Raw genomic sequence first — 26,318 nt, 5'->3', positions numbered from 1 at the left:
GGATTTTAATGGTATTTTATGGGGTTTTTAATGGGATTTTAACGGGATTTTTATGGGGATTTTTTTGGGTTTTTAACGGGATTTTTACGGGATTTTTTAACGGATTTTAACGGGATTTTTTCGGGGTTTTTAGGTGGATTTTTATGGGATTTTAAATGGGTTTTTAACGGGATTTTAACGGGATTTTTAACGGGATTTTTACGGGGTTTTTAATGGATTTTAACGGGATTTTTACGGGATTTTTTAACGGGTTTTTTTCCGTTTTCCCCCCCCAGCCCGCGGGGGTCGTGGCGCTGTCGGTGGTGCTGGGGGGCCTGGGGGCGCTGGCGCTGCTGGGGTGGGGGAGTCCCTGGGAATTTGATGAGTTCTGGTGGAATTTGGGGGTTTCTCTAATGAATATTTTGTGTTTTTAACGGGACTTTTAATGGGATTTTTATGGATTATTAATGGGATTTTAATGGGATTTTTTGGGGGTTTTTAACGGGATTTTTACGGGATTTTTAATGGATTTTTACGGGGTTTTTAGGTGGATTTTTATGGGATTTTTACGGGGTTTTTAACGGGGTTTTTATGGGATTTTTAATGGGTTTTTACGGGGTTTTTAATGGGACTTTTACGGGGTTTTTAAACAGGGTTTTTAATGGGATTTTTACGGGGTTTTTAGGTGGATTTTTATGGGATTTTATGGGATTATTAATGGATTTTAATGGGATTTTTCTGGGTTTTTATGGATTTTAACGGGATTTTTTAACGGATTTTTTCGTGGTTTTTAACGGGGATGTTTTCGGGTTTTTATGGGATTATTAATGGGATTTTAACGGGGATTTTTAGTGGGATTTTTTGGGGTTTTTTAGGTGGATTTTTATGGGGATTTAAATAGGTTTTTTATGGATTTTACGGGATTTTAGGTGGATTTTATGGTATTTTAATGGGGTTTTAATGGGATTTTAACGGATTTTTTAACGGGATTTTTACAGGATTTTTAAATGGGATTTTTACGGATTTTTAATGGGGTTTTTTAATGGGATTTTTTCGGGGTTTTTAATGGGATTTTTACGGGATTTTAATGGGATTTTTAATGGGATTTTTAATGGGATTTTTAATGGGATTTCTAATGGATTTTTTGGGGGTTTTTAACGGGGTTTTTAATGGGATTTCTAATGGGATTTTTCGGGATTTTTACGGGATTTTTAACGGGGTTTTTTTTCGGTTTTTCCCCCCCCAGCCCGCGGGGGTCGTGGCGCTGTCGGTGGTGCTGGGGGGCCTGGGGGCGCTGGCGCTGCTGGCGCTGCTGCTGCTGGCGGCGCTGCGGCTGCGCGAGAAGCGCCGCACCGAGGGCTCCTACCGGCCCAGCCGCGAGGAGATGGGGGGCGGAGCCAGGGCAGGCCCGCCCCCCCGGGGCCCCCCCGCGCTGCGCCTGCCCCCCGAGGAGCGCCTCATCTGAGACCCCTCCCCAAATTCCGCGGCCTCCCCAAATTTGGGGGCCCCACCACCCCAAAATTCGGAGCTCTTTTGGAGCATGGGAGTCATTTTGGGGGGGTCAGGAAAGGCTGGGACCCCCCCTGTGTGACCCCGAGGAGCGCCTCAGCTGAGACCCCCTCCCCAAATCCGCACCCTCCCCAAATTTGGGGCGTTTGGGGCCCCCAGCACCCCAAAATTCGGGGCTCTTTTGGAGCATGGGAATCATTTTGGGGGGGGTCCCTAAAGGGGTCCTGAGATGTTTTGGGGGGGTCCTAAAGGGTTGAGACCCCCCCCAATTTAAGGAGCGCCTCATCTGAGACCCCTCCCCAAATTCCGCGGCCTCCCAAATTTGGGGGCGTTTGGAGCCCCCAGCACCCCAAAATTCGGGGCTTTTTTGGAGCATGGGAGTCATTTGGGGGGGGGGGTTTGGGGGGTCCCAAAGGGCTGAGACCCCCCCCAATTTAAGGAGAGGCTCATCTGAGACCCTCCCCAAATTCCGCGTCCTCCCCAAATTTGGGGCGTTTGGAGCCCCCAGCACCCCAAAATTTTGGGGCTCATTTGGAGCATGGGAGTCATTTTGGGGGGGGTCCCTAAAGGGGTCCTGAGATGTTTGGGGGGGGTCCCAAAGGGTTGAGACCCCCCCCAATTAAGGAGAGGCTCATCAAGGACCCCTCCTCAAATTCTGGAGTGGCTGTGACCCCTCCCCTCAAAATTTGGGGCCCCCTCCCCAAAATTTGGGGCTCTTGGGGTCATTTTGGGGGGTGGTTCTAGGGGGTCCCAAAGGGTTGAGACCCCCCCCAATTTGAGGAGAGGCTCCTCAGGGACCCCTCCCCAAATTCCGGATCAGCTGTGACCCCCCCTCCCCAAAATTTGGGGTCATTTGGACCCCCCCCCCAAAAAATTTGGGATGGTTTGGGATGCGCCCCCCCCCCCCTCCCAAATCTGGGGGTCCTGGGGGGGTTTTGGGGGGTCCTGGGGGGTTTTGGGGGGGGGGGGGGGTCCCTTGATTGAGGTCCCTCCCCCCGTGGGGGGGGAGGGGCGCGGCTCAAAGTTTATTTTTGGAAATAAAAAGAAAAATTTGGAAAAAAAACCAAACAAAAAAAATTTTTGCCCGAAATTCCTTGAATTTAACTCAAAATCTCCGGAATTCGCCCCAAAATTTTCCTGAATTCAGCCCAAAATCCAGGAATTTGCCCCAAAATTCCGGAATTCCCCCAAAATCTGGATTTTGCTCCAAAATCCGTGAATTTCCAGGAATTCGCCCCAAAAACTTGGGTGTTCACCCCAAAATTTCCTGAATTCAGCCCAAAATCTGGGAATTAATGCCAAAATCCCCGAATTACCCCAAAAATGTCTTAATTTCTCTCAAAATCCCGGGAATTCACCCCAAAACATCCATTGGGATCCCAAAATTCCCATTATTGACCCAAAAATGCAAATTTCACCCCAAAATCCCTCCTGGAAGCCAAAAATTCCTGGAATTCACCCCAAAATCCCAGGAATTCGCCCCAAAATTCAGGATTTAACACCAAAATCCAGGAATTTGCCCAAAATCCAGGATTTTCACCCCAGAATCCTGGGAATTGCCCTCAAAATCCACGAATTTGCCCCAAAATTTGGGAATTCCTCAGATTTTACCTAAAAATCCTGGAATTCACCCCAAACTCGGCCTCGTTTTCCTTTATTGATCTCCTTGAGGGGTGGAGGGGCTCAGGGGGAGGGGAGGGGCAGCAAAATTCCCCAAATTCCAAAGATTTCCACCAAAATTCCAAAGATTTCCACCAAAATTCCAAAGATTTTCCCCAAAATTCCAAAGATTTCTTCCCCAAAAATTCCCCCAAAATTCCAAAGATTTCCCCCAAAATTCCAAAGATTTTTACCCCAAAATTCCAAAGATTTCCACCAAAATTCCAAAGATTTTCCCCGAAATTCCGAGGATTTTTTTCCCCAAAATTCCAAAGATTTTCTCCAAATTTCCAAAGATTTTTCCCGAAATTCCAAAGATTTTTCCTCAAAAATTACGAAGATTTTTTCCCCGAAATTTTCGATTTTTCCGGAATTTCTGCACCTGTGGGGGGAGGGGAGGAGTTACTGGTGAGACTGGGAGGGGCCACTGGGGTCACTGGGAGGAGTTACTGGTGATACTGGGAGGGGTTACTGGGGTCACTGGGAGGGGTCAGTGGTGTGACTGGGAGGAGTTACTGGTGATACTGGGAGGGGTTACTGGTTTTACTGGTGTGACTGGGAGGGGTCACTGGGGTCACTGGGAGGGGCCACTGGGGTCACTGGTGATACTGGGAGGGGTTACTGGGTCACTGGTGTTACTGGGAGGAGTCACTGGTGATACTGGGAGGAGTTACTGGTGTTACTGTGTTACTGGGAGGGGTCACTGGGAGGGGTCACTGGGGTCACTGGTGATACTGGGAGGGGTTACTGGTTTTACTGGTGTGACTGGGAGGAGTCACTGGGGTCACTGGGAGGAGTTACTGGGGTTACTGGTGATACTGGAGGGGTCAGTGGGGTCACTGGAGGGGTTACTGATGATACTGGGAGGGGTTACTGGTGTTACTGGAGCCCCTGACCTGGCCCATACTGGTGTGACTGGTTGGGTTACTGGTGTTACTGGTGTTACTGGTGTTACTGGTGTGACTGGGATATCTCACCTGTGTCACTGGTGTGACTGGGATCCCCTCACCCGGCCCATACTGGTTTGGTTACTGGTGTTACTGGTGTTACTGGTGTTACTGGGATATCTCACCTGGTGTCACTGGTGTGACTGGGATCCCCTCACCCGGCCCATACTGGTTTGGTTACTGGTGTTACTGGTGTTACTGGTGTTACTGGGATATCTCACCTGGTGTCACTGGTGTGACTGGGATCCCCTCACCCGGCCCATACTGGTTTGGTTACTGGTGTTACTGGTGTTACTGGTGTTACTGGGATATCTCACCTGGTGTCACTGGTGTGACTGGGAGCCCCTGGCCCGGCCCATACTGTTTGGTTACTGGTGTTACTGGTGTTACTGGTTGGTTACTGGTGTCACTGGTGTTACTGGTGTTACTGGTGTTACTGGTGTGACTGGGATATCTCACCTGTTACTGGTGTTACTGGTGTGACTGGGATCCCCTGGCCCGGCCCATACTGGTTTGGTTACTGGTGTCACTGGTGTTACTGGTGTTACTGGTGTGACTGGGATATCTCACCTGGTGTCACTGGTGTGACTGGGAGCCCCTGGCCCGGCCCATACTGGTTTGGTTACTGGTGTCACTGGTGTTACTGTGTTACTGGTGTTACTGGTGTTACTGGGATATCTCACCTGTGTCACTGGTGTGACTGGGAGCCCCTGGCCCGGCCCATACTGGTTTGGTTACTGGTGTTACTGGTGTTACTGGATATCTCACCTGTGTTACTGGTGTTACTGGTGTCACTGGGATATCTCACCTGTGTCACTGGTGTGACTGGGATCCCCTCACCCGGCCCATACTGGTTTGGTTACTGGTGTTACTGGTGTTACTGGGATATCTCACCTGTTACTGGTGTTACTGGTGTGACTGGGAGCCCCTGGCCCGGCCCATACTGGTTTGGTTACTGGTGTTACTGGTGTTACTGGATATCTCACCTGGTGTTACTGGTGTTACTGGTGTTACTGGGATATCTCACCTGTGTCACTGGTGTCACTGGTGTGACTGGGATCCCCTCACCCGGCCCATACTGGTTTGGTTACTGGTGTTACTGGTGTTACTGGTGAACTCCGAGTACGGCCGCGAGCGGGGCACAGCAGGGACCGTACCAGGCCCGCACCTGCAACAAACTGGGATTGACTGGTTTGAACTGGGAACGGCCCAGTCTGAACTGGGATCAACTGGTTTGAACTGGAGTGCTTCAGTTTAAACTGGGAACGGCCCAGTCTGAACTGGGATCAACTGGTTTGAACTGGGAATGGCCCAGTGTGAACTGGGAATGGCCCAGTGTGAACTGGGATCAACTGGTTTGAACTGGGAATGGCCCAGTGTGAACTGGGATCAACTGGTTTGACTGGGAACGGCCCAGTGTGAACTGGGATCACTGGTTTGAACTGGGAATGCTCCAGTTTGAACTGGAATGGCCCAATTTGAACTGGGATGAACTGGTTTGAACTGGGAATGGCCCAGTTTGAACTGGATCAACTGGTTTGAACTGGGAACGGCCCAATGTGAACTGGGAATGGCCCAGTGTGAACTGGGAACCACTGGTTTGAACTGGGAATGCTTCAGTTTAAACTGGGAACAGCCCAGTGTGAACTGGGATTGACTGGTTTGAACTGGGAATGGCCCAGTTTGAACTGGGATCCACTGGTTTGAACTGGGAACGGCCCAGTTTGGAACAGGACCCTCCCAGTTTGGAATGGGACCCTCCCAGTTTGGACCAGGGCCCTTTTAGGGCAATTTTGGGGCTGATTTTGGGGTTTTTGGGCTCCCAGGTGGATTTTGGGGGGAATTTGGGATTTTCAGGTCCCGTTTTGGGATTTTGGGGGTTTTTGAGGGTCCTGGCTCCATTTTTTGGGGTGAATTTTTGGGATTCGGTACCTTGGGGTGCCCCAGGCAGTGCACAGGAAGATCAGCAGGGCTGGGGGGTTTGGGGTATTTTGGGTCCCATTTTTGTGGTTTTTTGGGGATTTTTTGGGGGTTTTTTTTGGGGTTTTGGGGTTTTGAGGGTCCCGGATCCATTTTTTGGGGTGAATTTTGGGGTTTCGGTACCTTGGGGTGCCCCAGGCAGTGGCACAGGAAGATCAGCAGGGCTGGGGGGGTTTGGGGTATTTTGGGTGGTTTTGGACGGGGTTTTTTTGCAATTTTGGATATTTTGGTGGGGTTTTTTGGGGTTTTGGGGTTTTTGAGGGTCCCGGTTCATTTTTTGGGGTGAATTTGGGGATTTTGGTACCTTGGGGTGCCCCAGGCAGTGGCACAGGAAGATCAGCAGGGCTGGGGGGTTTGGGTATTTTGGGTCCCATTTTGGGGTATTTTGGGTCTCGTTTTTGGGGTTTTTTGGGTTTTTGAGGATCCCGGTTCCATTTTTGGGGGTGAATTTTTGGGGTTTCGGTACCTTGGGTGCCCCAGGCAGTGCACAGGAAGATCAGCAGGGCTGGGGGGTTTTGGGTATTTTGGGTCCCATTTTGGGGTATTTTGGGGTATTTTGGTGGGGTTTTTTGGGGTTTTGGGGTTTTTGAGGGTCCCGGTTCCATTTTTTGGGGTGAATTTTTGGGATTTCGACCTTGGGGTGCCCCAGGCAGTGGCACAGGAAGATCAGCAGGGCTGGGGGGGTTTGGGTATTTTGGGTCCGTTTTTGTCGTTTTTGGGGGATTTTTGTGGGGTTTTTTGGGGTTTTGGGGTTTTTGAGGGTCCGGTTCCATTTTTTGGGGTGAATTTGGGGGATTTCGGTACCTTGGGGTGCCCCAGGCAGTGGCACAGGAAGATCAGCAGCCCCTGGGCGGCTGTTGACGGCGCAGAACAGGAGGGGGAGGGGCGGGGGGGCGCTGCGGGGGGGAGGGGCGGCCCCGCCCCCCCCGCCCAGCCCAGCCCCGCCCCCACGCCCAGCGCCCAACCAGAGCCCAGCAGGGAGAGCTGGCCCAGTGACGTCACCCACAGCACCCTGGGGACAACGGATCCGGGTCACCTGGGTCACCTCAGGGTCACCTGGGTCACCTCAATGTCACCTGTGTCACCTGTGTGGCCTCAGGGTCACCCCAGGGTCACCTGTGTCACCCCAGGGTCACCTCAATGTCACCTGTGTCACCTCAGGGTCACCCCAGGGTCACCTCAGTGTCACCTGTGTGACCTCAGGGTCACCTGTGTCACCTGTGTCACCCATCGATGTCCCAATGTCCCCCCCATAATCCCCCCAATGTCCCAAATGTCCCAGTGTCCCCCCAATGTCCCCTCGGTGTCCCCAATGTCCCCCCCATTGTCCCCAAGTGTCCCCAATGTCCCCTCAGTGTCCCCAATGTCCCCCATTGTCCCCAATGTTCCCCCCATTGTCCCCAAATGTCCCCAGTGTCCCCTCAATGTCCCCAATGTCACCGATGTCCCCCAGTGTCCCCACCGTGCCCAGTGCAGGGTTCCCATGTCTGAGTGTCCCCAATGTCCCCAGTCCCCCCGATGTCACCCCAATGTCCCCTCGGTGTCCCAGTGTCCCCCCAAGTGTCCCCAATGTCCCAAATCCCCCCCCAATGTCCCCAAATCCCCCAATGTCCCCAATCCCCCTCAATGTCCCCAGTGTCCCCTCGGTGTCTCCACCGTGCCCAGTGCAGGGTTCCCATGTCCGGGTGTCCCCAATGTCCCCAATCCCCCCGATGTCACCCCAATGTCCCTCGGTGTCCCCCCATTGTCCCCAATGTCCCCCACTGTCCCCTCAATGTTCCCGATGTCCCCAGTGTCCCCACCGTGCCCAGCGCAGGGTCCCCGTGTCCTCCATCCCCCCGATGTCCCCAGAGTGTCCCCAATGTCCCAAATGTCCCCAATCCCCCCTGATGTCCCGAGTATCCCAACCCCCCAATGTCCCCCCAATGTCCCCTCACTGTCCCCAGTGTCCCCCAAGTGTCCCCAAATGTCCCCAATGTCCCCAATGTCCCCAAATGTCCCCAATGTCACCAGTGTCCCCTCAATGTCCCCAATCCCCCCAATGTCTCACAAGTGCCCCCAATGTCCCCCAACGTCCCCAAATCCCCCAATGTCCCCAATCCCCCCAATGTCCCCAGTGTCCCTCCAATGTCCCCTTGTGTCCCCTCGGTGTCCCCAATCCCCCAATGTCCCCAATCCCCCCAATTGTCCCCAATGTCCTCAATCCCCCCCCAGTGTCCCCTTGGTGTCCTCAATCCCCCCCAATGTCCCAATCCCCCCAATGTCCCCCCGGTGTCCCCCCGGTGTCCCCACCGTGCCCGGCGCAGGGTCCCCATGTCCGGGGTGACCTCGTGGAATTTCTGCACCAACTTCCAGAGGGTGACAACGAGGATGACGGCGTTGGCCTGGGGGACACCGAGGGGACACTTTGGGGACACTGGGGGACATTGGGACACTGGGGGGGATTGGGGGATTTGGGGACATTGGGACACTGGAGACATTGGGGACACTGGGGACACTGGGGACACTGGGGACATTGGGGACACCGGGGACACTCTGGGGACACTGGGGGGACACTGGGGACACTGGGGGGATTGGGGACATTGGGGGATTGGGGGATTTGGGGACATTGGGGACACTGGGGGATTTAGGGACAGTGGGGGGATTGGGGACATTGGGACATTGGGGGGGACACTGGGTGGACACTGGGGACACTCAGGACTCTGGGGACAGTGGGGACATTGGGGACATTGGGGGGGGATTGAGAGGGATTGGGGGACACTGGGGACATTGGGGACACTGGGACACTGCGGGGACACTGGGGACATTGGGACACTGGGGACATTGGGGACATGGGGGGATTTGGGGACATTGGGGGGGATTGGGGACATTGGGGGATTTGGGATATTGGGGGACATCATTGGGGACAATGGGGACATTTGGGACACTGGGGACACTGGGGACAGTGGGGACATTGGGGACACCCTGGGGACACTCAGGACTCTGGGGACAGTGGGGACAGTGGGACATTTGGGGGCATTTGCAGGGGACTGGGGACATTGGGGGAGTGGGGACAGCAGAGTGACATTAGGGTGACACTGAGGTGACACACAGGTGTGGCACAGGTGACACATGGGGTGACACAGGTGACGCACAGGAGGTGACACAGGTGACACAGGTGACACACAGGTGACACACAGGTGACACACAGGTGTGACACACAGGTGACACTGAGGTGACGCAGGTGACACGGGTGACACACAGGAGGTGACACAGGTGTGTCACACTCGGGTGTCACTCAGGTGTCACACTCGGGTGTCACCCTCGGGTGTCACTCACGGCGGTGATGACGATGACGGGGCCCGGAAGCTCCAGCGGAAGCCGCGCTCGAGGGACAGCCAGCAACTGGGACAGTGGGGAAACTGGGATGGACTGGGATAAACTGGGATAAACTGGGAATGGAACTGGGAATGGGCAGCCAGCAACTGGGGACAGTGGGGAAACTGGGATGGACTGGGATGGACTGGGAGGGACTGGGATAAACTGGAGGGACTGGGATGGACTGGAATGGACTGGGAGGGACTGGGATAAACTGGGAATGCAACTGGGAATGGACAGCCAGCAACTGGGGACAGTGGGAAACTGGGATGGACTGGGATAAACTGGGATAAACTGGGAATGGGCAGCCAGCAACTGGGGACAGTGGGGAAACTGGGATGGACTGGGAGGGACTGGGATGGACTGGGAGGGACTGGGAATGGGACTGGGAGGGACTGGGAGGGACTGGAGGGACTGGGATGGACTGGGATGAACTGGGAATGGGACTGGGATGAACTGGGATAAACTGGGAATGGGACTGGGAATGGGCAGCCAGCAACTGGGGACGGGCAAATGGGATGAACTGGGATAAACTGGGATAAACTGGGAATGGAACTGGGAGGGACTGGGATGGACTGGGATAAACTGGGAATGGGCAGCCAGCAACTGGGGACGGGCAAACTGGGATGGACTGGGATGGACTGGGATAAACTGGGATGGACTGGGACAAACTGGGATAAACTGGAATAAACTGGGAATGGGATACTGGGATAAACTGGGATGAACTGGGAGGGACTGGGATGGACTGGGATCAACTGGGATAAACTGGGATGGACTGGGAATGGAACTGGGAATGGGCAGCCAGCAACTGGGACGGGCAAACGGGGATGAACTGGGATAAACTGGGATAAACTGGGAATGGGACTGGGATAAACTGGGAATGGATACTGGGATAAACTGGGATGGACTGGGACGAACTGGGATAAACTGGGAATGGATACTGGGATAAACTGGGAGCACTGGGAGCACTGGGAGCCTTCGCAGCTGCCCCCCCCATTCAGTACCGATCACCATCGATCACTGGTCATTGATCGATGGTCATTGATCACTATGGATCATTATTGATACCTATCGATGGTCATTGATCACTATTGATCACTATGGATCACTATTGATCACTATGGATCACTATTGATCACTACTGATGATCATTGATCACTATTGATCATTAACGATGGTCATTAATCACTATCAATGGTCGTTGATCACTATTGATCACTATTGGTCACTATTGATGGTCATTGGTGACTATTGATGACTATTAATCACTGATTGATCAGTATTGATGGTCATTGATCACCATTGATTGCTATCGATGGTTATTAATCACTATCAATGGTCGTTGATCACTATTGATCACTATTGATCCCTATTGATGGTCATTGATCACCATTGATCACTATCGATGGTCATTAATCACTATCAATGGTCATCGATCACTCACTATTGATCAGTCCCGTATCCCTTCGGGAACGCGGCCGCCGAGAGCCCCACGATGGCCACGGGGACGGGCACTATTGATCACTATTGATCGCTATTGATCGCTATTGATTGCTATTGATCGCTATTGATCATTATTGATTGCTATTGATCACTATTGATCACTATTGATGGTTATCAATACTCACTATTGATCGGTCCCGTATCCCTTTGGGAACGTGGCCGCTGAGAGCCCCACGATGGCCCCGGGGACGGGCACTATTGATCACTATTGATCACTATTGATCGCTATTGATCACTATTGATTGCTATTGATTGCTTTGCTCAGTATTGATCACTCACTATTGATCGGTCCCGTATCCCTTCGGGAACGCGGCCGCTGAGAGCCCCACGATGGCCCCGGGGATGGGCACTATTGATCACTATTGATCGCTATTGATCGCTATTGATCACTATTGATCACTATCAGGGATTATTGATCGCTATTGATCACTATCAAGGGTTATTGATCACTATCAATATTCACTATTGATCAGTCCCGTATCCCTTCGGGAACGTGGCCGCCGAGAGCCCCACGATGGCCATGGGGATGGGGACTATTGATCACTATTGATTGCTATTGATCGCTATTGATCGCTATTGATCACTATTGATTGCTATTGATCGCTATTGATCACTAGTGATCGCTATTGATCGCTATCAGGGGTTATTGATCGCTATTGATCACTATCAGGGGTTATTGATCGCTATTGATCACTATCAGGGGTTATTGATCACTATCAATACTCACTATTGATTGGTCCCGTATCCCTTCGGGAATGCGGCCGCTGAGAGCCCCACGATGGCCCCGGGGATGGGCACTATTGATCGCTATTGATCACTATTGATCGCTATTGATCACTATTGATTGCTATTGATCGCTATTGATCACTATTGATCGCTATTGATCGCTATCAGGGGTTATTGATCACTATTGATCACTATCAGGGGTTATTGATCGCTATTGATTGCTATCAGGGGTAATTGATCACTATCAATACTCACTATTGATCGGTCCCGTATCCCTTCGGGAACGCGGCCGCCGAGAGCCCCACGATGGCCATGGGGACGGGCACTATTGATCACTATTGATCACTATTGATCGCTATTGATCGCTATTGATGGTTATCAATCACTGTTGATCACTCACTATTGATCGGTCCGTATCCCTTCGGGAATGCTGCCACTGACAGCCCCATGATGGCCACGGGGACGGGCACTATTGATCGCTATTGATCGCTATTGATCACTATCAGGGTTATTGATTACTATTGATCACTATCAGGGGTTATTGATCACTATTGATCACTATCAGGGGTTATTGATCGCTATTGATCGCTATCAATACTCACTATTGATCAGTCCCGTATCCCTTCGGGAACGCGGCCGCCGAGAGCCCCACGATGGCCATGGGGATGGGCACTATTGATCACTATTGATCGCTATTGATCACTATCAGGGGTTATTGATCGCTATTGATCGCTATCAATACTCACTATTGATCGGTCCCATATCCCTTCGGGAACGCGGCCGCCGAGAGCCCCACGATGGCCAGGGCGGGGCCGTAGCCAGGGCCAGGAGCGGCCGCGGGCGCAGCCAGGCCGGGCGAACACCTGGACCAGCAGCACGTACAGGTGAGCGCCCTGCAGAGCCATCCAACAGAACGCCGACAGGTAGGACAGGTGCAGGACCACTGCTGTCACCACACAGGACACCTGGGGACACACAGGTGACACACAGGTGACACAGGTGAGCGCCCTGCAGAGCCATCCAACAGAACGCTGACAGGTAGGACAGGTGCAGGACCACCGCTGTCACCACACAGGACACCTGGGGACACATTGGGGACACATTGGGGACACACAGGGACACATTGGGGACACATTGGGGACACACAGGTGACACACAGGTGACACAGGTGAGCGCCCTGCAGCGCCATCCAACAGAACGCTGACAGGTAGGACAGGTGCAGGACCACCGCTGTCACCACGCAGGACACCTGGGGACACATTGGGGACACATTGGGGACACATTGGGGACACTCAGGTGACACAGGTGAGCGCCCTGCAGAGCCATCCAACAGAACGCCGACAGGTAGGACAGGTGCAGGACCACCGCTGTCACCACACAGGACACCTGGGGACACATTGGGGACACATTGGGGACACATTGGGGACACATTGGGGACACTCAGGTGACACACAGGTGACACACAGGGACACACAGGTGAGCGCCCTGCAGAGCCATCCAACAGAACGCTGACAGGTAGGACAGGTGCAGGACCACCGCTGTCACCACACAGGACACCTGGGGACACACAGGGACACATTGGGGACACACAGGTGACACTCAGGTGACACACAGGTGACACACAGGTGAGTGCCCTGCAGCGCATCCAACAGAACGCTGACAGGTAGGACAGGTGCAGGATCACCGCTGTCACCACACAGGACACCTGGGGACACATTGGGGACACATTGGGGACACACAGGGACACATTGGGACACTCAGGTGACACACAGGTGACACACAGGTGACACACAGGTGACACACAGGGACACACAGGTGAGCGCCCTGCAGAGCATCCAACAGAACGCTGACAGGTAGGACAGGTGCAGGACCACCCCTGTCACCACACAGGACACCTGGGGACACATTGGGGACACACAGGTGACACACAGGTGACACAGGTGAGCGCCCTGCAGAGCATCCAACAGAACGCTGACAGGTAGGACAGGTGCAGGATCACCGCTGTCACCACGCAGGACACCTGGGGACACACAGGGACACATTGGGACACACAGGTGACACACAGGGACACACAGGTGACACACAGGAACACATTGGTGACACACAGGTGACACACAGGTGACACAGGTGAGCGCCCTGCAGAGCCATCCAACAGAACGCTGACAGGTAGGACAGGTGCAGGATCACCGCTGTCACCACACAGGACACCTGGGGACACACAGGGACACACAGGTGACACTCAGGACACTTTGGTGACACACAGGTGACACTCAGGTGACACACAGGTGACACACAGGGACACACAGGTGACACAGGTGACACACAGGTGACACACAGGGACACTCAGGGACACAAAGTGCCCCATACCGGGCTCTGTGCCCCATCGATGCCCAGCAGGAAGGCCAGGGGGCACCTAGGACTCAGCCAAAATCCCCCCAAAATTCCCCCTAACTCCCCCCAAATCCCTTCCAAACCCCCAAATCTCCCCCAAATGACCCCAAATCCCTTCCAAATCCCCCCAAACCCCCCCAAATCCCTCAGGACCCCCCAAATGCCCCCCAAACCCCCCCATACCAGGCTGTGTGCCCCATCGATGCCCAGCAGGAAGGCCAGGGGCACCTTAGGACTCAGCCAAAATCCCCCCTAAACTGCCCCAAATCTTCCCCAAATGACCCCAAATCTCCTCCAAATGACCCCAAATGACCCAAATGCCCCCCAATCCCCCCCATACCGGGCTGTGTGCCCCGTCAATGCCAGCAGGAAGGCCAGGTGCCCCCCGAGCAGGCTCAGGCTCAGGTGCAGCTGCAGCGTCCGGCGCGGCTCGGCCACGGCGCGGCACAGGGCAAAGGTGGCGGCCGCGGCCACCAGGGCCACCACGGACACGGACAGGGCCACCCGGGTCACCAGGTCCAGCAGCCAATGGTCCTGAGAGGGGACAGTGACATCAATGACATCATCAGTGACATCATCAGTGACACCCCAGGGCCACCACGGACACCGAGAGGGCCACACGGGTCACCAGGTCCAGCAGCCAATGGTCCTGGGACAGGGACATCACCAGTGACATCATCAGTGACATCATCAGTGACATCATCAGCGACATCATCAGTGACACCATCAGTGACATCATCAGTGATATCAATGGTATCATCAGTGACACCCCCAGGGCCACCAGGGCCACCACGGACACCGAGAGGGCCACCCGGGTCACCAGGTCCAGCAGCCAATGGTCCTGGGACAGGGACACCAGTGACATCATCAGTGACATCATCAGTGACATCATCAGCGACATCATCAGTGACACCATCAGTGACATCATCAGTGATATCAATGGTATCATCAGTGACACCCCCAGGGCCACCAGGGCCACCACGGACACTGACAGGGCCACACGGGTCACCAGGTCCAGCAGCCAATGGTCCTGGGACAGGGACATCACCAGTGACATCATCAGTGACATCATCAGCGATATCAGTGACATCATCAGTGACACCATCAGTGATATCAGTGACACCATCAGCGATATCAGTGACATCATCAGTGACACCATCAGTGACAGCCCCAGGGCCACCAGGTCCAGCAGCCAATGGTCCTGGGGACAGTGACACCACTGACATCATCAGTGACATCATCAGTGACATAATCAGTGACATCATCAGTGACACCCCCAGGGCCACCAGGGCCACCCCAGTGTCACCAGGTCCAGCAGCCAATGGTCCTGGGAGGGGATGGTGACACCAATGACATCATCAGTGACACCATCAGTGACACCATCAGTGATATCAGTGACACCATTAGTGACATCAGTGACACCATTAGTGACATCATCGGTGACATCATCAGCGATATCTGTGACATCATCGGTGACATCATCAGTGGCACCCCCAGGGCCACCCCAGTGACACAGCCAGGGGCATTTTTGGGGCATTTTTGGGGTTATTTCAATGACATTTTGAGGATAATTTTGGGATATTTTCAGGCTATTTTGGGGCTGTTTTAGGGGTGGTTTTGGGGCGATTTCTGGGGATTTTGGGCACCTGGATCTCGTTGAAGGCCAGCAGGATGACGAAGCTCGTCAGAGGATTTTGGGACATTTTTGGGGCATTTTTGGGGTATTTTCGGGCCAGTTTTTGGGGTTACTTCAATGATACTTTGAGGATATTTTGGGGATGTTTAGGGGTGGTTTTGGGGCGGTTTCGGGGGATTTTGGGGCACCTGGATCTCGTTGAAGGCCAGCAGCACAGCGAAGCTCCTCAGGGGATTTTGGGGCATTTTTGGGGTATTTTTGGGTATTTTTGGGGTTATTTCAATGACATTTTTGGGGTTATTTCAAGGACATTTCAGGCTATTTTGGGGCTGGTTTAGGGGTGTTTTTGGGGTGATTTTGGGGCACCTGGATCTCGTTGAAGGCCAGCAGCACAGCGAAGCTCCTCAGGGGATTTTGGGGCATTTTTGGGGTATTTTCGGGCCAGTTTTTGGGGTTATTTTCAGGCTATTTTGGGGCTGTTTTAGGGGTGTTTTTGGGGCGATTTCAGGGTATTTTGGGCACCTGGATCTCGTTGAAGGCCAGCAGCACAGCGAAGCTCCTCAGGGATTTTGGGGCATTTTTGGGGTATTTTGGGCCAGTTTTTGGGATATTTTCAGGCTATTTCAGGCTATTTTGGGGCTGTTTAGGGGTGTTTTTGGGGTGATTTCAGGGTATTTTGGGGCACCTGGATCTCGTTGAAGGCCAGCAGGACAGCGAAGCTCGTCAGGGGATTTTGGGGCATTTTTGGGGTATTTTCGGGCCAGTTTTTGGGGTTATTTTCGGGATATTTTCAGGCTATTTTGGGGCTGTTTTTGGGGTGATTTCGGGGGATTTTGGGGCACCTGGATCTCGTTGAAGGCCAGCAGCACAGCAAAGCTCCTCAGGGGATTTCAGGGCATTTTTGGGGCTATTTTGGGGTATTTTCGGGCCAGTTTTTGGGGTTACTTCAATGATACTTTGAGGATATTTTGGGGCTGTTTTAGGGGTGTTTTTGGGGTGATTTCAGGGCTATTTTGGGGTATTTTTGGAGTTATTTTGAGGACATTTCAAGGACATTTTCAGGCTATTTTGGGCTGTTTTAGGGATGATTTTGGGGCGGTTTCAGGGTATTTTGGGGCACCTGGATCTCGTTGAAGGCCAGCAGGACAGCAAAGCTCGTCGGGTGATTTTGGGACATTTTTGGGGTATTTTTGGGGTATTTTTGGGGTTATTTCAATGACATTTTTGGGGTTATTTCAAGGACATTTTCAGGCTATTTTGGGGCTGGTTTTGGGGTGATTTCAGGGTATTTTGGGGCACCTGGATCTCGTTGAAGGCCAGCAGCACAGCGAAGCTCCTCAGGTGATTCAGGGCAATTTTGGGTTATTTTGGGGTATTTTCGGGCCAGTTTTTGGGGTTACTTCAATGATACTTTGAGGATATTTTGGGGGTGTTTTTGGGGTGATTTCAGGGTTTTTGGGGCACCTGGATCTCGTTGAAGGCCAGCAGCACAGCGAAGCCCCTCAGGTGATTTTGGGACATTTTTGGGGTTATTTCAAGGATATTTCAAGATATTTTGAGGATATTTTTGGGACATTTTCAGGCTATTTTTGGGCTGTTTTTGGGGTGATTTCGGGGGATTTTGGGGCACCTGGATCTCGTTGAAGGCCAGCAGCACAGCGAAGCTCGTCAGGTGGTCGCAGGCGCAGACGGTGCCGGGGGGCTCCCCGTGGGGGGGGGTCCCGTTTTTGGGGGGCACCACCCGGCACCCCCCGTGTCCCAGCGCCCCGCCCGGGGGTTCCAGAAGGCGCAGACGATCGTCCCCCCAATCTGGGGTCCTGGACCACAAAAAATGGGGGTCAGGGGGGGTCCCCAGCCCCTTTTTGGGGTCCTCAAATTCCCCCTGTCCCTGTTTTAGGGTCCCCTCTGCCCTCGCTGGGGTCCCCCCACAACAATTTTGGGATTTCCCCCCGTCCCCCCCATTCATTTTCAGCCCCTCCACCCCATTTCCTGGATTTCCCACATTTTTTGTGATTTTTTCCCCCCATTTTTTGTGATTTTTTTTCCTTCCCCCCCATTTTTTGTGATTTTCTGCCCCCATTTTTTAGGATTCTCCCCAATTTTTTGTGATTTCCCCCCCCCCCAGTTTTTCTCATTTCCCCCCCAATTTTTGTGCTTTCCCCCCCATTTTTTCTGATTTCCCCCAATTTTTGTAATTTCCCTCCCAGTTTTTCTCATTTCCCCCCAATTTTTTTGCGATTTCTCCCCAAATTTTATGATTTCCCCCCAATTTTGTCCTTCCCCCCCCAATTTTAGTGCTTCCCCCCCCATTTTTTATGATTTCCCCTACCATTTTTTATTCTTTTCCCCCCATTTTTTGTGCTTCCCCCCCATTTTTTATTATTTCCCTCCCCCAATATTTTATGATTCCCCCCCATTTTTTATTCTTTCCCCCCAACTTTTTTGTGCTTTCCTCCCCCAATTTTTTCTGATTTCCCTGCCCAATTTTTGTGCTTCCCCCCAATTTTTGTGCTTCCCCCCCCATTTTTTCTAATTTCCCCCTCCCAATTTTTTTGTGATTTCCCCCCATTTTTTATGATTTCCCCCCCAATTTTTATGATTTTCCCCCAATTTTTGTGCTTTTCCCCCCCAATTTTTTTGTGCTTTCCCCCCCAATATTTCTCATTTCCCCCCAATATTTCTCATTTCCCCCCAATATTTCTCATTTCCCCCCAATTTTTTTGACCCCCCAATATTTCTCATTTCCCCCCAATTTTTTGCGATTTCTCCCCCCATTTTTTCTGATTTCCCCCCCCCTTTTTTTGTGCTTTCCCTCTCTCATTTTTTATGATTTCCCCCCCAATTTTTCTTATTTCCTCCCCCAATTTTTGTCCTTTCCCACCCCCATTTTTTGTGATTCCCCCCCCAATTTTTCTCACTTCCCCCCAATATTTCTCATTTCCCCCCCAATATTTCTCATTTCCCCCCCATTTTTTCTCATTCCCCCCATTTTTGCCCATTTTCCCCGGTCCCTCCCCGCGGTTGTTTCCGGCCCGCACTGACCGGCGCCGGGTGCCGGAACCGCAGCGTGGCCGCGGGGCCGTCCCGGGGCGGCCTCGGGGACGCGCGGGCCACGAAAGCGGCGCCCACCGGGGACAGGACCCGGAACGCGGGGAAGGGGCGGCCCCGGCGGGGGGGGCGGGGCAGGGCCCGCGCCCAACCCCCCCAGAGCACGGGGGAGCCCCCGAGAGGGCCCCGGGGAGCCCCCCCCAGGGTCAGCAGCCCCACCAGGGAAAGGCCTAAGGGGGAAATGGACATGAAATAACCCAAAATTACCCAAAAAAACCCTGAAATGACCCCAAAAAAACCCTGAAATGACCCCAAAATCCCCGCCAGGGTCAGCAGCCCCACCAGGGACAGCCCTAAGGGGGGGAAAGGGACATGAAATAACCCAAAATCCCCTGAACTGACCCCAAAATCCCCCCCAGGGTCAGCAGCCCCACCAGGAAAGGCCTAAGGGGGGGGAAAGGGACATGAAATAACCCAAAAATACCCCAAAAAACCCTGAAATGACCCCAAAATCCCCCTGAAATTACCCCAAAATCCCCCTGAAATTACCCCAAAAACCCCCCTGAAATGACCCCAAAATCCCCCTGAAATGACCCCAAAATCCCCGCCAGGGTCAGCAGCCCCACCAGGGACAGGCCTGGGGGGGAAAATGGACATGAAATTATCCCAAAATCGCCTGAAATGACCCCAAAATCCCCCTGAAATGACCCAAAAACCCCCTGAAATGACCCCAAAAACCCCCTGAAATTACCCCAAAAACCCCCTCAAAATGAGCCCAAAACCCCCCTGAAATGACCCCAAAATCCCCCTGAAATGACTCCAAAATCCCCCCAGGGTCAGCAGCCCCACCAGGGACAGGCCTGGGGGGGAAATGGACATGAAATAACCCAAAAATACCCCAAAAACCCCTGAAATGACCCAAAAAACCCGCCAGGGTCAGGAGCCCCACCAGGGACAGGCCTGGGGGGGGAAATGGACATGAAATTATCCCAAAATTACCCCAAAAACCCCCTGAAATGACCCCAAAATCCCCCCTGAAATTACCCCAAAATCCCCCCTGAAATGACCCCAAACTCCCCCCAGGGTCAGGAGCCCCACCAGGGACAGGCCTAAGGGGGGAAAGGGACATGAAATTATCCCAAAATTGCCTGAAATGAGCCCAAAATCCCCCTGAAATTACCCCAAAAAACCCCCCAGGGTCAGCAGCCTCACCAGGGACAGCCCTAAGGGGGGGAAATGGACATAAAATAACCCAAAATTGCCTGAAATGACCCCAAAATCCCCCCTAAAATAACCCAAAATTGCCTGAAATGACCCCAAAATCCCCCCTAAAATAACCCAAAAACCCCCCTAAAATGACCCCAAAATCCCCCTCAAAATGAGCCCAAAATCCCCCGGAATGGCCCCAAAATGACCCAGATCCCCCCACTGTCCCCCCAATGTCCCCACTGTCCCCAATGTCCCCAATGTCCCCCCCACTGTCCCCAGTGTCCCCAGTGTCCCCCCAGTGTCCCCAGTGTCCCCCCATTGTCCCCAGATCCCCCCAGTGTCCCCAGTGTCCCCAATGTCCCCCCATTGTCCCCAGTGTCCCCAATGTCCCCCCAGTGTCCCCATTGTCCCCCCATTGTCCCCTCCCCCCCCGTACCGCTCTCCTCGTCCAGGGCCACCTCGGGGGGGACCTCGAGCGTCACCCCAGGGACCCCCAGGGTGACAGGGCCGGGGGGGGCACCCCGGGACACGGCCAGGGACAGAGCTGGGGACACAAAGGGACAGCGTCACCACCTGTGTGACACCTGTGTGACACCTGTGTCACCTGTGTGACCTGTGTGCCACCCCGGGACACGGCCAGGGACAGAGCTGGGGACACAAAGGGACAGTGTCACCACCTGTGTGACACCTGTGTGACACCCCTGGGACACCCCCTGTGTGTCACCCACTGTGTGACCCCCCCGGGACACAGCCAGGGACAGCGCTGGGGACAGAGGGACAGCGTCACCCCCTGTGTGTCACCTGTGTGACACCTGTGTGACACCCCCTGTGTGACACCCCTAGGGACAGGGACACCCCCAGGCACCCCGGGACACGGCCAGGGACAGAGCTGGGGACACAAAGGGACAGCGTCACCTGTGTGACACCTGTGTGACACCCCCTGTGTGACACCTGTGTGACACCTGTGTGACACCTGTGTGACATCTGTGTGACACCTGTGACACCTGTGTGACACCTGTGACACCTGTGTGACACCCCCTGTGTGACACCTGTGACACCTGTGTGACACCTGTGTGACACCCGAGTGCCACCCACCCCCTGTGTGACACCTGTGTGACACCTGTGTGACACCTGTGTGACACCTGTGACACCCCGGGACACGGCCAGGGACAGAGCTGGGGACAGAGGGACAGCGTCACCCCCTGTGTGACACCTGTGTGACACCTGTGTGACACCCACCCCCTGTGTGACACCTGTGTGACACCTGTGTGACACCCACCCCCTGTGTGACACCCCCTGTGTGACACCTGTGTGACACCTGTGTGACACCCACCCCCTGTGTGACACCCCCTGTGTGACACCTGTGTGACACCCACCCCCTGTGTGACACCTGTGTGACACCCCCTGTGTGCCACCCCGGGACACGGCCAGGGACAGAGCTGGGGACAGAGGGACAGCGTCACCCCCTGTGTGACACCTGTGTGACACCCCTGGGACACCCCCTGTGTGACACCCCCTGTGTGACACCTCCCTGGGGACAGGGACACGGCCAGGGACAGAGCTGGGGACACAGAGGGACAGCGTCACCCCCTGTGTGTCACCTGTGTGACACCCCTAAATCTCCCCTGTGCCACCTGGGTGTCACCTCTGTGTCACCTGAGTGTCACCTGTGTGTCACTACCTGTGTCACCTGTCACCTCGCCTGTCACCTGTGTGTCCCCTCCTCTGTCACCTGTGTGTCCCCTCCTGTCCCCCCCTCCTGTCCCCAACCCCTGGTGCCACCCTTCCCCTCCCCCTTTGCCGCTTCCTGTCCCCTCCCTGTCACTTCCGGCCACTTCCTGTCCCCTCCCTGCCACCGTTTGTCACCTCTGTCATCCCTGCCACCCCCTTGGGTCCCCTCCCTGCCGCCCTTGTGCCACCCTGTGTCACCCCCTGTGTCACCTGTGCCACCTGTGTCACCCTTTGTGTCACCCTTTGTGTCACCTGTGTCACCCCCTGTGTCACCCCCTGTGTCACCTGTGTCCCCTGTGTCACCCCCTGTGTCACCTGTGTCACCTGCGTCACCTCCTGTCCCCTCCCTGCCGCCCTTGTGCCACCCTGTGTCACCCCCTGTGTCACTCGTGCCACACCCGGGATGGGGATACGGGGAGAGGACAGGGGGTGGCACAGGTGACACAAAGGGTGACACAGGTGACACAGGTGACACAAAGGGTGACAGGGAGGGGACAACAACAGCGCTGGGATGGCACAGAGGGGACAGGGGGTGACACAGGTGACACAAAGGGTGACACAGGTGACACAAAGTGTGGCAGGAGGTGGCACAGGTGACACACAGGTGACACAGGTGAGTTACCTGCCCTCTCCACGGTGACATTGGTGACACACAGGTGCCATCTGTCCCTTACCTGCGGTCTCCATGGTGACGTTGGTGACGCTCCCGTGCGGCAGGGAGGTTTATGGTGACACAGGTGACACACAGGTGACACAGGGGGTGACACAGGTGACACTGAGGCCTCACCTGCGCTCTCCATGGTGACATTGGTGACGCTCCCAAGGGAGGTTTATGGTGACACAGGTGTGACATTGGTGTCACTTCTCCCTCACCTGCGCTCTCCATGGTGACGTTGGTGACGCCCCCTTGCGGCAGGGAGGTTTATGGTGACACAGGTGACACACAGGTGACACAGGTGACACACAGGTGACACACAGGTGACATTGGTGACACACAGGTGACACAGGTGAGTTACCTGCGGTCTCCATGGTGATGTTGGTGACGCCCCCATGCGGCAGGGAGGTTTAGGGTGACACAGGTATGACACAGGTGACACAGGTGACACACAGGTGACACACAGGTGACACACAGGTGTGTCCCAGCCCTTACCTGCGCTCTCCATGGTGACGTTGGTGACGCCCCCTTGCAGCAGGGAGGTTTAGGGTGACACAGGTATGACACAGGTGACACAGGTGTGACATTGGTGACACACAGGTGACACACAGGTGACACACAGGTGTCACTTCTCCCTTACCTGCGCTCTCCATGGTGACGTTGGTGACGCCCCCATGCGGCAGGGAGGTTTATGGTGACACACAGGTGACACAGGTATGACATTGGTGTCATCTGTCCCTTACCTGCGGTCTCCATGGTGACGTTGGTGACGCCCCCTTGTGGCAGGGAGGTTTATGGTGACACACAGGTGACACAGGTGACACACAGGTGACATTGGTGACACACAGGTGCCATCTGTCCCTTACCTGCGGTCTCCATGGTGACGTTGGTGACACACAGGTGACACACAGGGACACACAGGTGACACACAGGTGTGACATTGGTGACACACAGGTGACACAGGTGAGTTACCTGCGGTCTCCATGGTGACGTTGGTGACGCCCCCTTGTGGCAGCCGCGTCCCCGCGCCCCGGGCCAGCCCCTCCCCCGCCTCCAGCAGCGCCGAGAGCCGGGGGAGCCGCTGGGGGGGAGGGGCAGCGGCCAGGGACCCCCCCAGGGCCCCCCCCAGCACCGACAGCAGCTCCTGGGGGGGACCCCGAAATCAGAGACACCCAAATAGCCAAAAATAACCCCAAAACTGCCCCAAAATGTCCCAAAATATCCCCAAAAACTGCCCCAAAAATAACCCAAAATATCTCCAAAATACCCCAAAAAACTGCTCCAAAATATCATCAAAATACCCCAAAAACTGCCCCAAAATATCCCAAAATATCCCCAAAATATCATCAAAATAACCCCAAAAACTGCCCCAAAATATCCCCAAAATATCCCCAAAAACTGCCCCAAAATATCCCCAAAATATCCCCAAAACTGCCCCAAAATATCCCAAAAATACCCAGGGACCCCCCCAGGGCCCCCCCCAGCACCGACAGCAGCTCCTGGGGGGGACCCCGAAATCAGAGACACCAAAATAGCCAAAAATAACCCCAAAAACTGCCCCAAAATGTCCCAAAATATCCCCAAAAATAACCCCAAAAACTGCCCCAAAATAACCCAAAATATCATCAAAAAACCCCAAAAAAACCTGCCCCAAAATATCCCCAAAACTGCCCCAAAATATCCCCAAAATATCCCCAAAACTGCCCCAAAATATCCCAAAAATAACCAGGGACCCCCCCAGGGCCCCCCCCAGCACCGACAGCAGCTCCTGGAGAGGGGTGGGACCCCGAAATCAGAGACACCGAAATAGCCAAAAATAACCCAAAAATAGCCCCAAAATATCCCAAAATAGCCCCAAAATATCATCAAAATAACCCCAAAAACTGCCCCAAAATGTCCCAAAATATCCCCAAAAACTGCCCCAAAATAACCCAAAATATCCCCAAAAACTGCCCCAAAATATCCCAAAAATACCCAGGGACCCCCCCAGGGCCCCCCCCAGCACCGACAGCAGCTCCTGGGGGGGACCCCGAAATCAGAGACACCAAAATAGCCAAAAATAGCCCAAAAATAGCCCAAAAATAGCCCCAAAATATCCCAAAATATCCCCAAAAACTGTCCCAAAATAACCCAAAATATCCCAAAAATAACCAGGGACCCCCCCAGGGCCCCCCCCAGCACCGACAGCAGCTCCTGGAGAGGGGGGGGGACCCCGAAATCAGAGACACCGAAACAGCCAAAAATAGCCCCAAAAACTGCCCCAAAATGTCCCAAAATATCCCAAAATAGCCCCAAAATATCCTCAAAATACCCCAAAAAACCTGCCCCAAAATAACCCAAAATATCCCCAAAAACTGCCCCAAAATATCCCCAAAATATCCTCAAAATACCCCGAAAAAACTGCCCCAAAATAACCCCAAATATCCTCAAAATACCCCAAAAAACTGCTCCAAAATATCCCAAAATATCCCAAAATATCCCCAAAATATCCAGGGACCCCCCCAAATTGCCTTCAGGGCCCCCCAAATGCCCCAGGAACCCCAAAACTCCTCCAGGACCCCCTAAAATCCCCTCAAATCCCCCCAGGACCCCGCAAAATCCACCCAAAATCCCCCCAGGACCCCCAAAATTGCCCCTAAACCCCACCCAAGACCCCCCCAAATCCCCCCAAAATCCCACAAAACTCCCCAGGACCCCCCAAAATCCCCTCAGGACCCCCCAAATCCCCCAAGACCCCCCCCAATCCCCAGGACCCCCCAAAATCCCCCCAAAATCCCCCAACCCCCCCTCAGGACCCCCAAAATCCCCCCAAAATCCCCCTCAAACCCATCCAGGACCCCCCAAAATTGCCCTAAACCGCCCAGGACCCCCCCAAACCCCCCAGGACCCCCAAAATCCCCCTGGCCCCCCACAAAATACCCCCAGGACATCCCCCCAAATCCCCCCAGGACCCCCCAAATTTCCCCAAATCCACCCAAGACCCCCCAAATTACCCCAAGAGCCTCCAAAATCCCCCCAAGACCCCTCTCAGGACCCCCCAAAATCCACCCAGGACCCCCCAAAATCCACTCAGGACCCCCCAAATCTCCCCAAAATCCCCTCAGGACCCCCCAAATGCCCCCAGGACCCCCCAAAATCCCCCCAAATTCCCCAAATCCCCCCAAAATCCCCCCAGGACCCACCCAAGACCCCTCAAAATCCCCCCGGGCCCCCCCAGATTTCCCCAAATCCCCCCAAAATCCCCCAGGACCCCCCCAAAATCTCCCAAACCCACCCAGGACCCCCCAAATTTCCCCAAGTGCCCCCCAAATCCCCCCAAATTTCCCCAAATCCCCCCCCAAAATCCCCCCAGGACCCCCCCAGAATCTCCCCAAATCCACCCAAAATCCCCCGAAATCCCCCCAAAATCCCCTCAGGACCCCCCCAAGACCATCAAAATCCCCCAGGACCCCCCAAAATCCCCTCAGGACCCCCCAAATTTCCCCAAAATCCCCTCAGGACCCCCCCAAATCCCCTCAGGACCCCCCAAATCTCCCCAAAATCCCCTCAGGACCCCCCAAAATCCCCCCAGGACCCCCCAAAATCCCCTCAGGACCCCCCAAATTTCCCCAAAATCCCCTCAGGACCCCCCCAAATCCCCTCAGGCCCCCCCAAATCTCCCCAAAATCCCCTCAGGCCCCCCCAAACCTGCAGGAGGCTCCGGGGGTCTCGCCCCCCCCTCAGCTCCTCCGCAATCCGGGCCAGGGTCTCCCCCAAATCACAGCCCTGGGGGGGGGGGAGGCTCAGAGGGACCCCCCAAAATCCCGGGGACCCCCCCCCCCAAATCCCCAACCCCCCCCAAAAAAATTTGGGGACCCCTAAAATCTCTGGGGACCCCCAAAATTTGGGGGATTTTGTTTGGGACCCCTAAAATTTGGGGGAAATCCCCCTAAGGACCATCCCCAAAATTTGGGGACCCTCCCCAAAATTTGGGGGGTGACCCCCCCCC

The 26,318-nt window shown here is 54.2% G+C and overlaps 1 protein-coding gene across 1 annotated transcript in view; it reads right to left on the bottom strand.

Annotated features, from left to right (window-relative positions):
* Positions 1 to 4,889: 4,889 nt before the first annotated feature.
* Positions 4,890 to 26,318, bottom strand: part of LOC129134159 (uncharacterized) — a 33,272-nt gene continuing 11,843 nt past the window's right edge. Inside the window, exons 7-19 of the mRNA XM_077192221.1 lie at positions 26,018 to 26,095; positions 23,303 to 23,474; positions 20,381 to 20,488; positions 18,730 to 18,965; positions 17,318 to 17,504; positions 14,392 to 14,585; positions 13,777 to 13,868; positions 12,407 to 12,668; positions 9,393 to 9,458; positions 8,367 to 8,458; positions 6,879 to 7,086; positions 5,081 to 5,262; positions 4,890 to 5,049 (exon numbers count right to left, since the gene is read on the bottom strand). Coding sequence (XP_077048336.1) covers positions 5,200 to 5,262; positions 6,879 to 7,086; positions 8,367 to 8,458; positions 9,393 to 9,458; positions 12,407 to 12,668; positions 13,777 to 13,868; positions 14,392 to 14,585; positions 17,318 to 17,504; positions 18,730 to 18,965; positions 20,381 to 20,488; positions 23,303 to 23,474; positions 26,018 to 26,095 — 1,758 coding nt within the window. The 3' untranslated portion in view covers positions 4,890 to 5,049; positions 5,081 to 5,199. The remainder of the gene's footprint in view (positions 5,050 to 5,080; positions 5,263 to 6,878; positions 7,087 to 8,366; positions 8,459 to 9,392; positions 9,459 to 12,406; positions 12,669 to 13,776; positions 13,869 to 14,391; positions 14,586 to 17,317; positions 17,505 to 18,729; positions 18,966 to 20,380; positions 20,489 to 23,302; positions 23,475 to 26,017; positions 26,096 to 26,318) is intronic.

Source organism: Agelaius phoeniceus, chromosome 32 (assembly GCF_051311805.1).
Source record: "Agelaius phoeniceus isolate bAgePho1 chromosome 32, bAgePho1.hap1, whole genome shotgun sequence".
NCBI lineage: Eukaryota > Metazoa > Chordata > Aves > Passeriformes > Icteridae > Agelaius > Agelaius phoeniceus.
The sequence above is the reverse complement of the archived record's forward strand: the minus strand, read 5'-3'. Positions and strand labels throughout refer to the sequence as shown.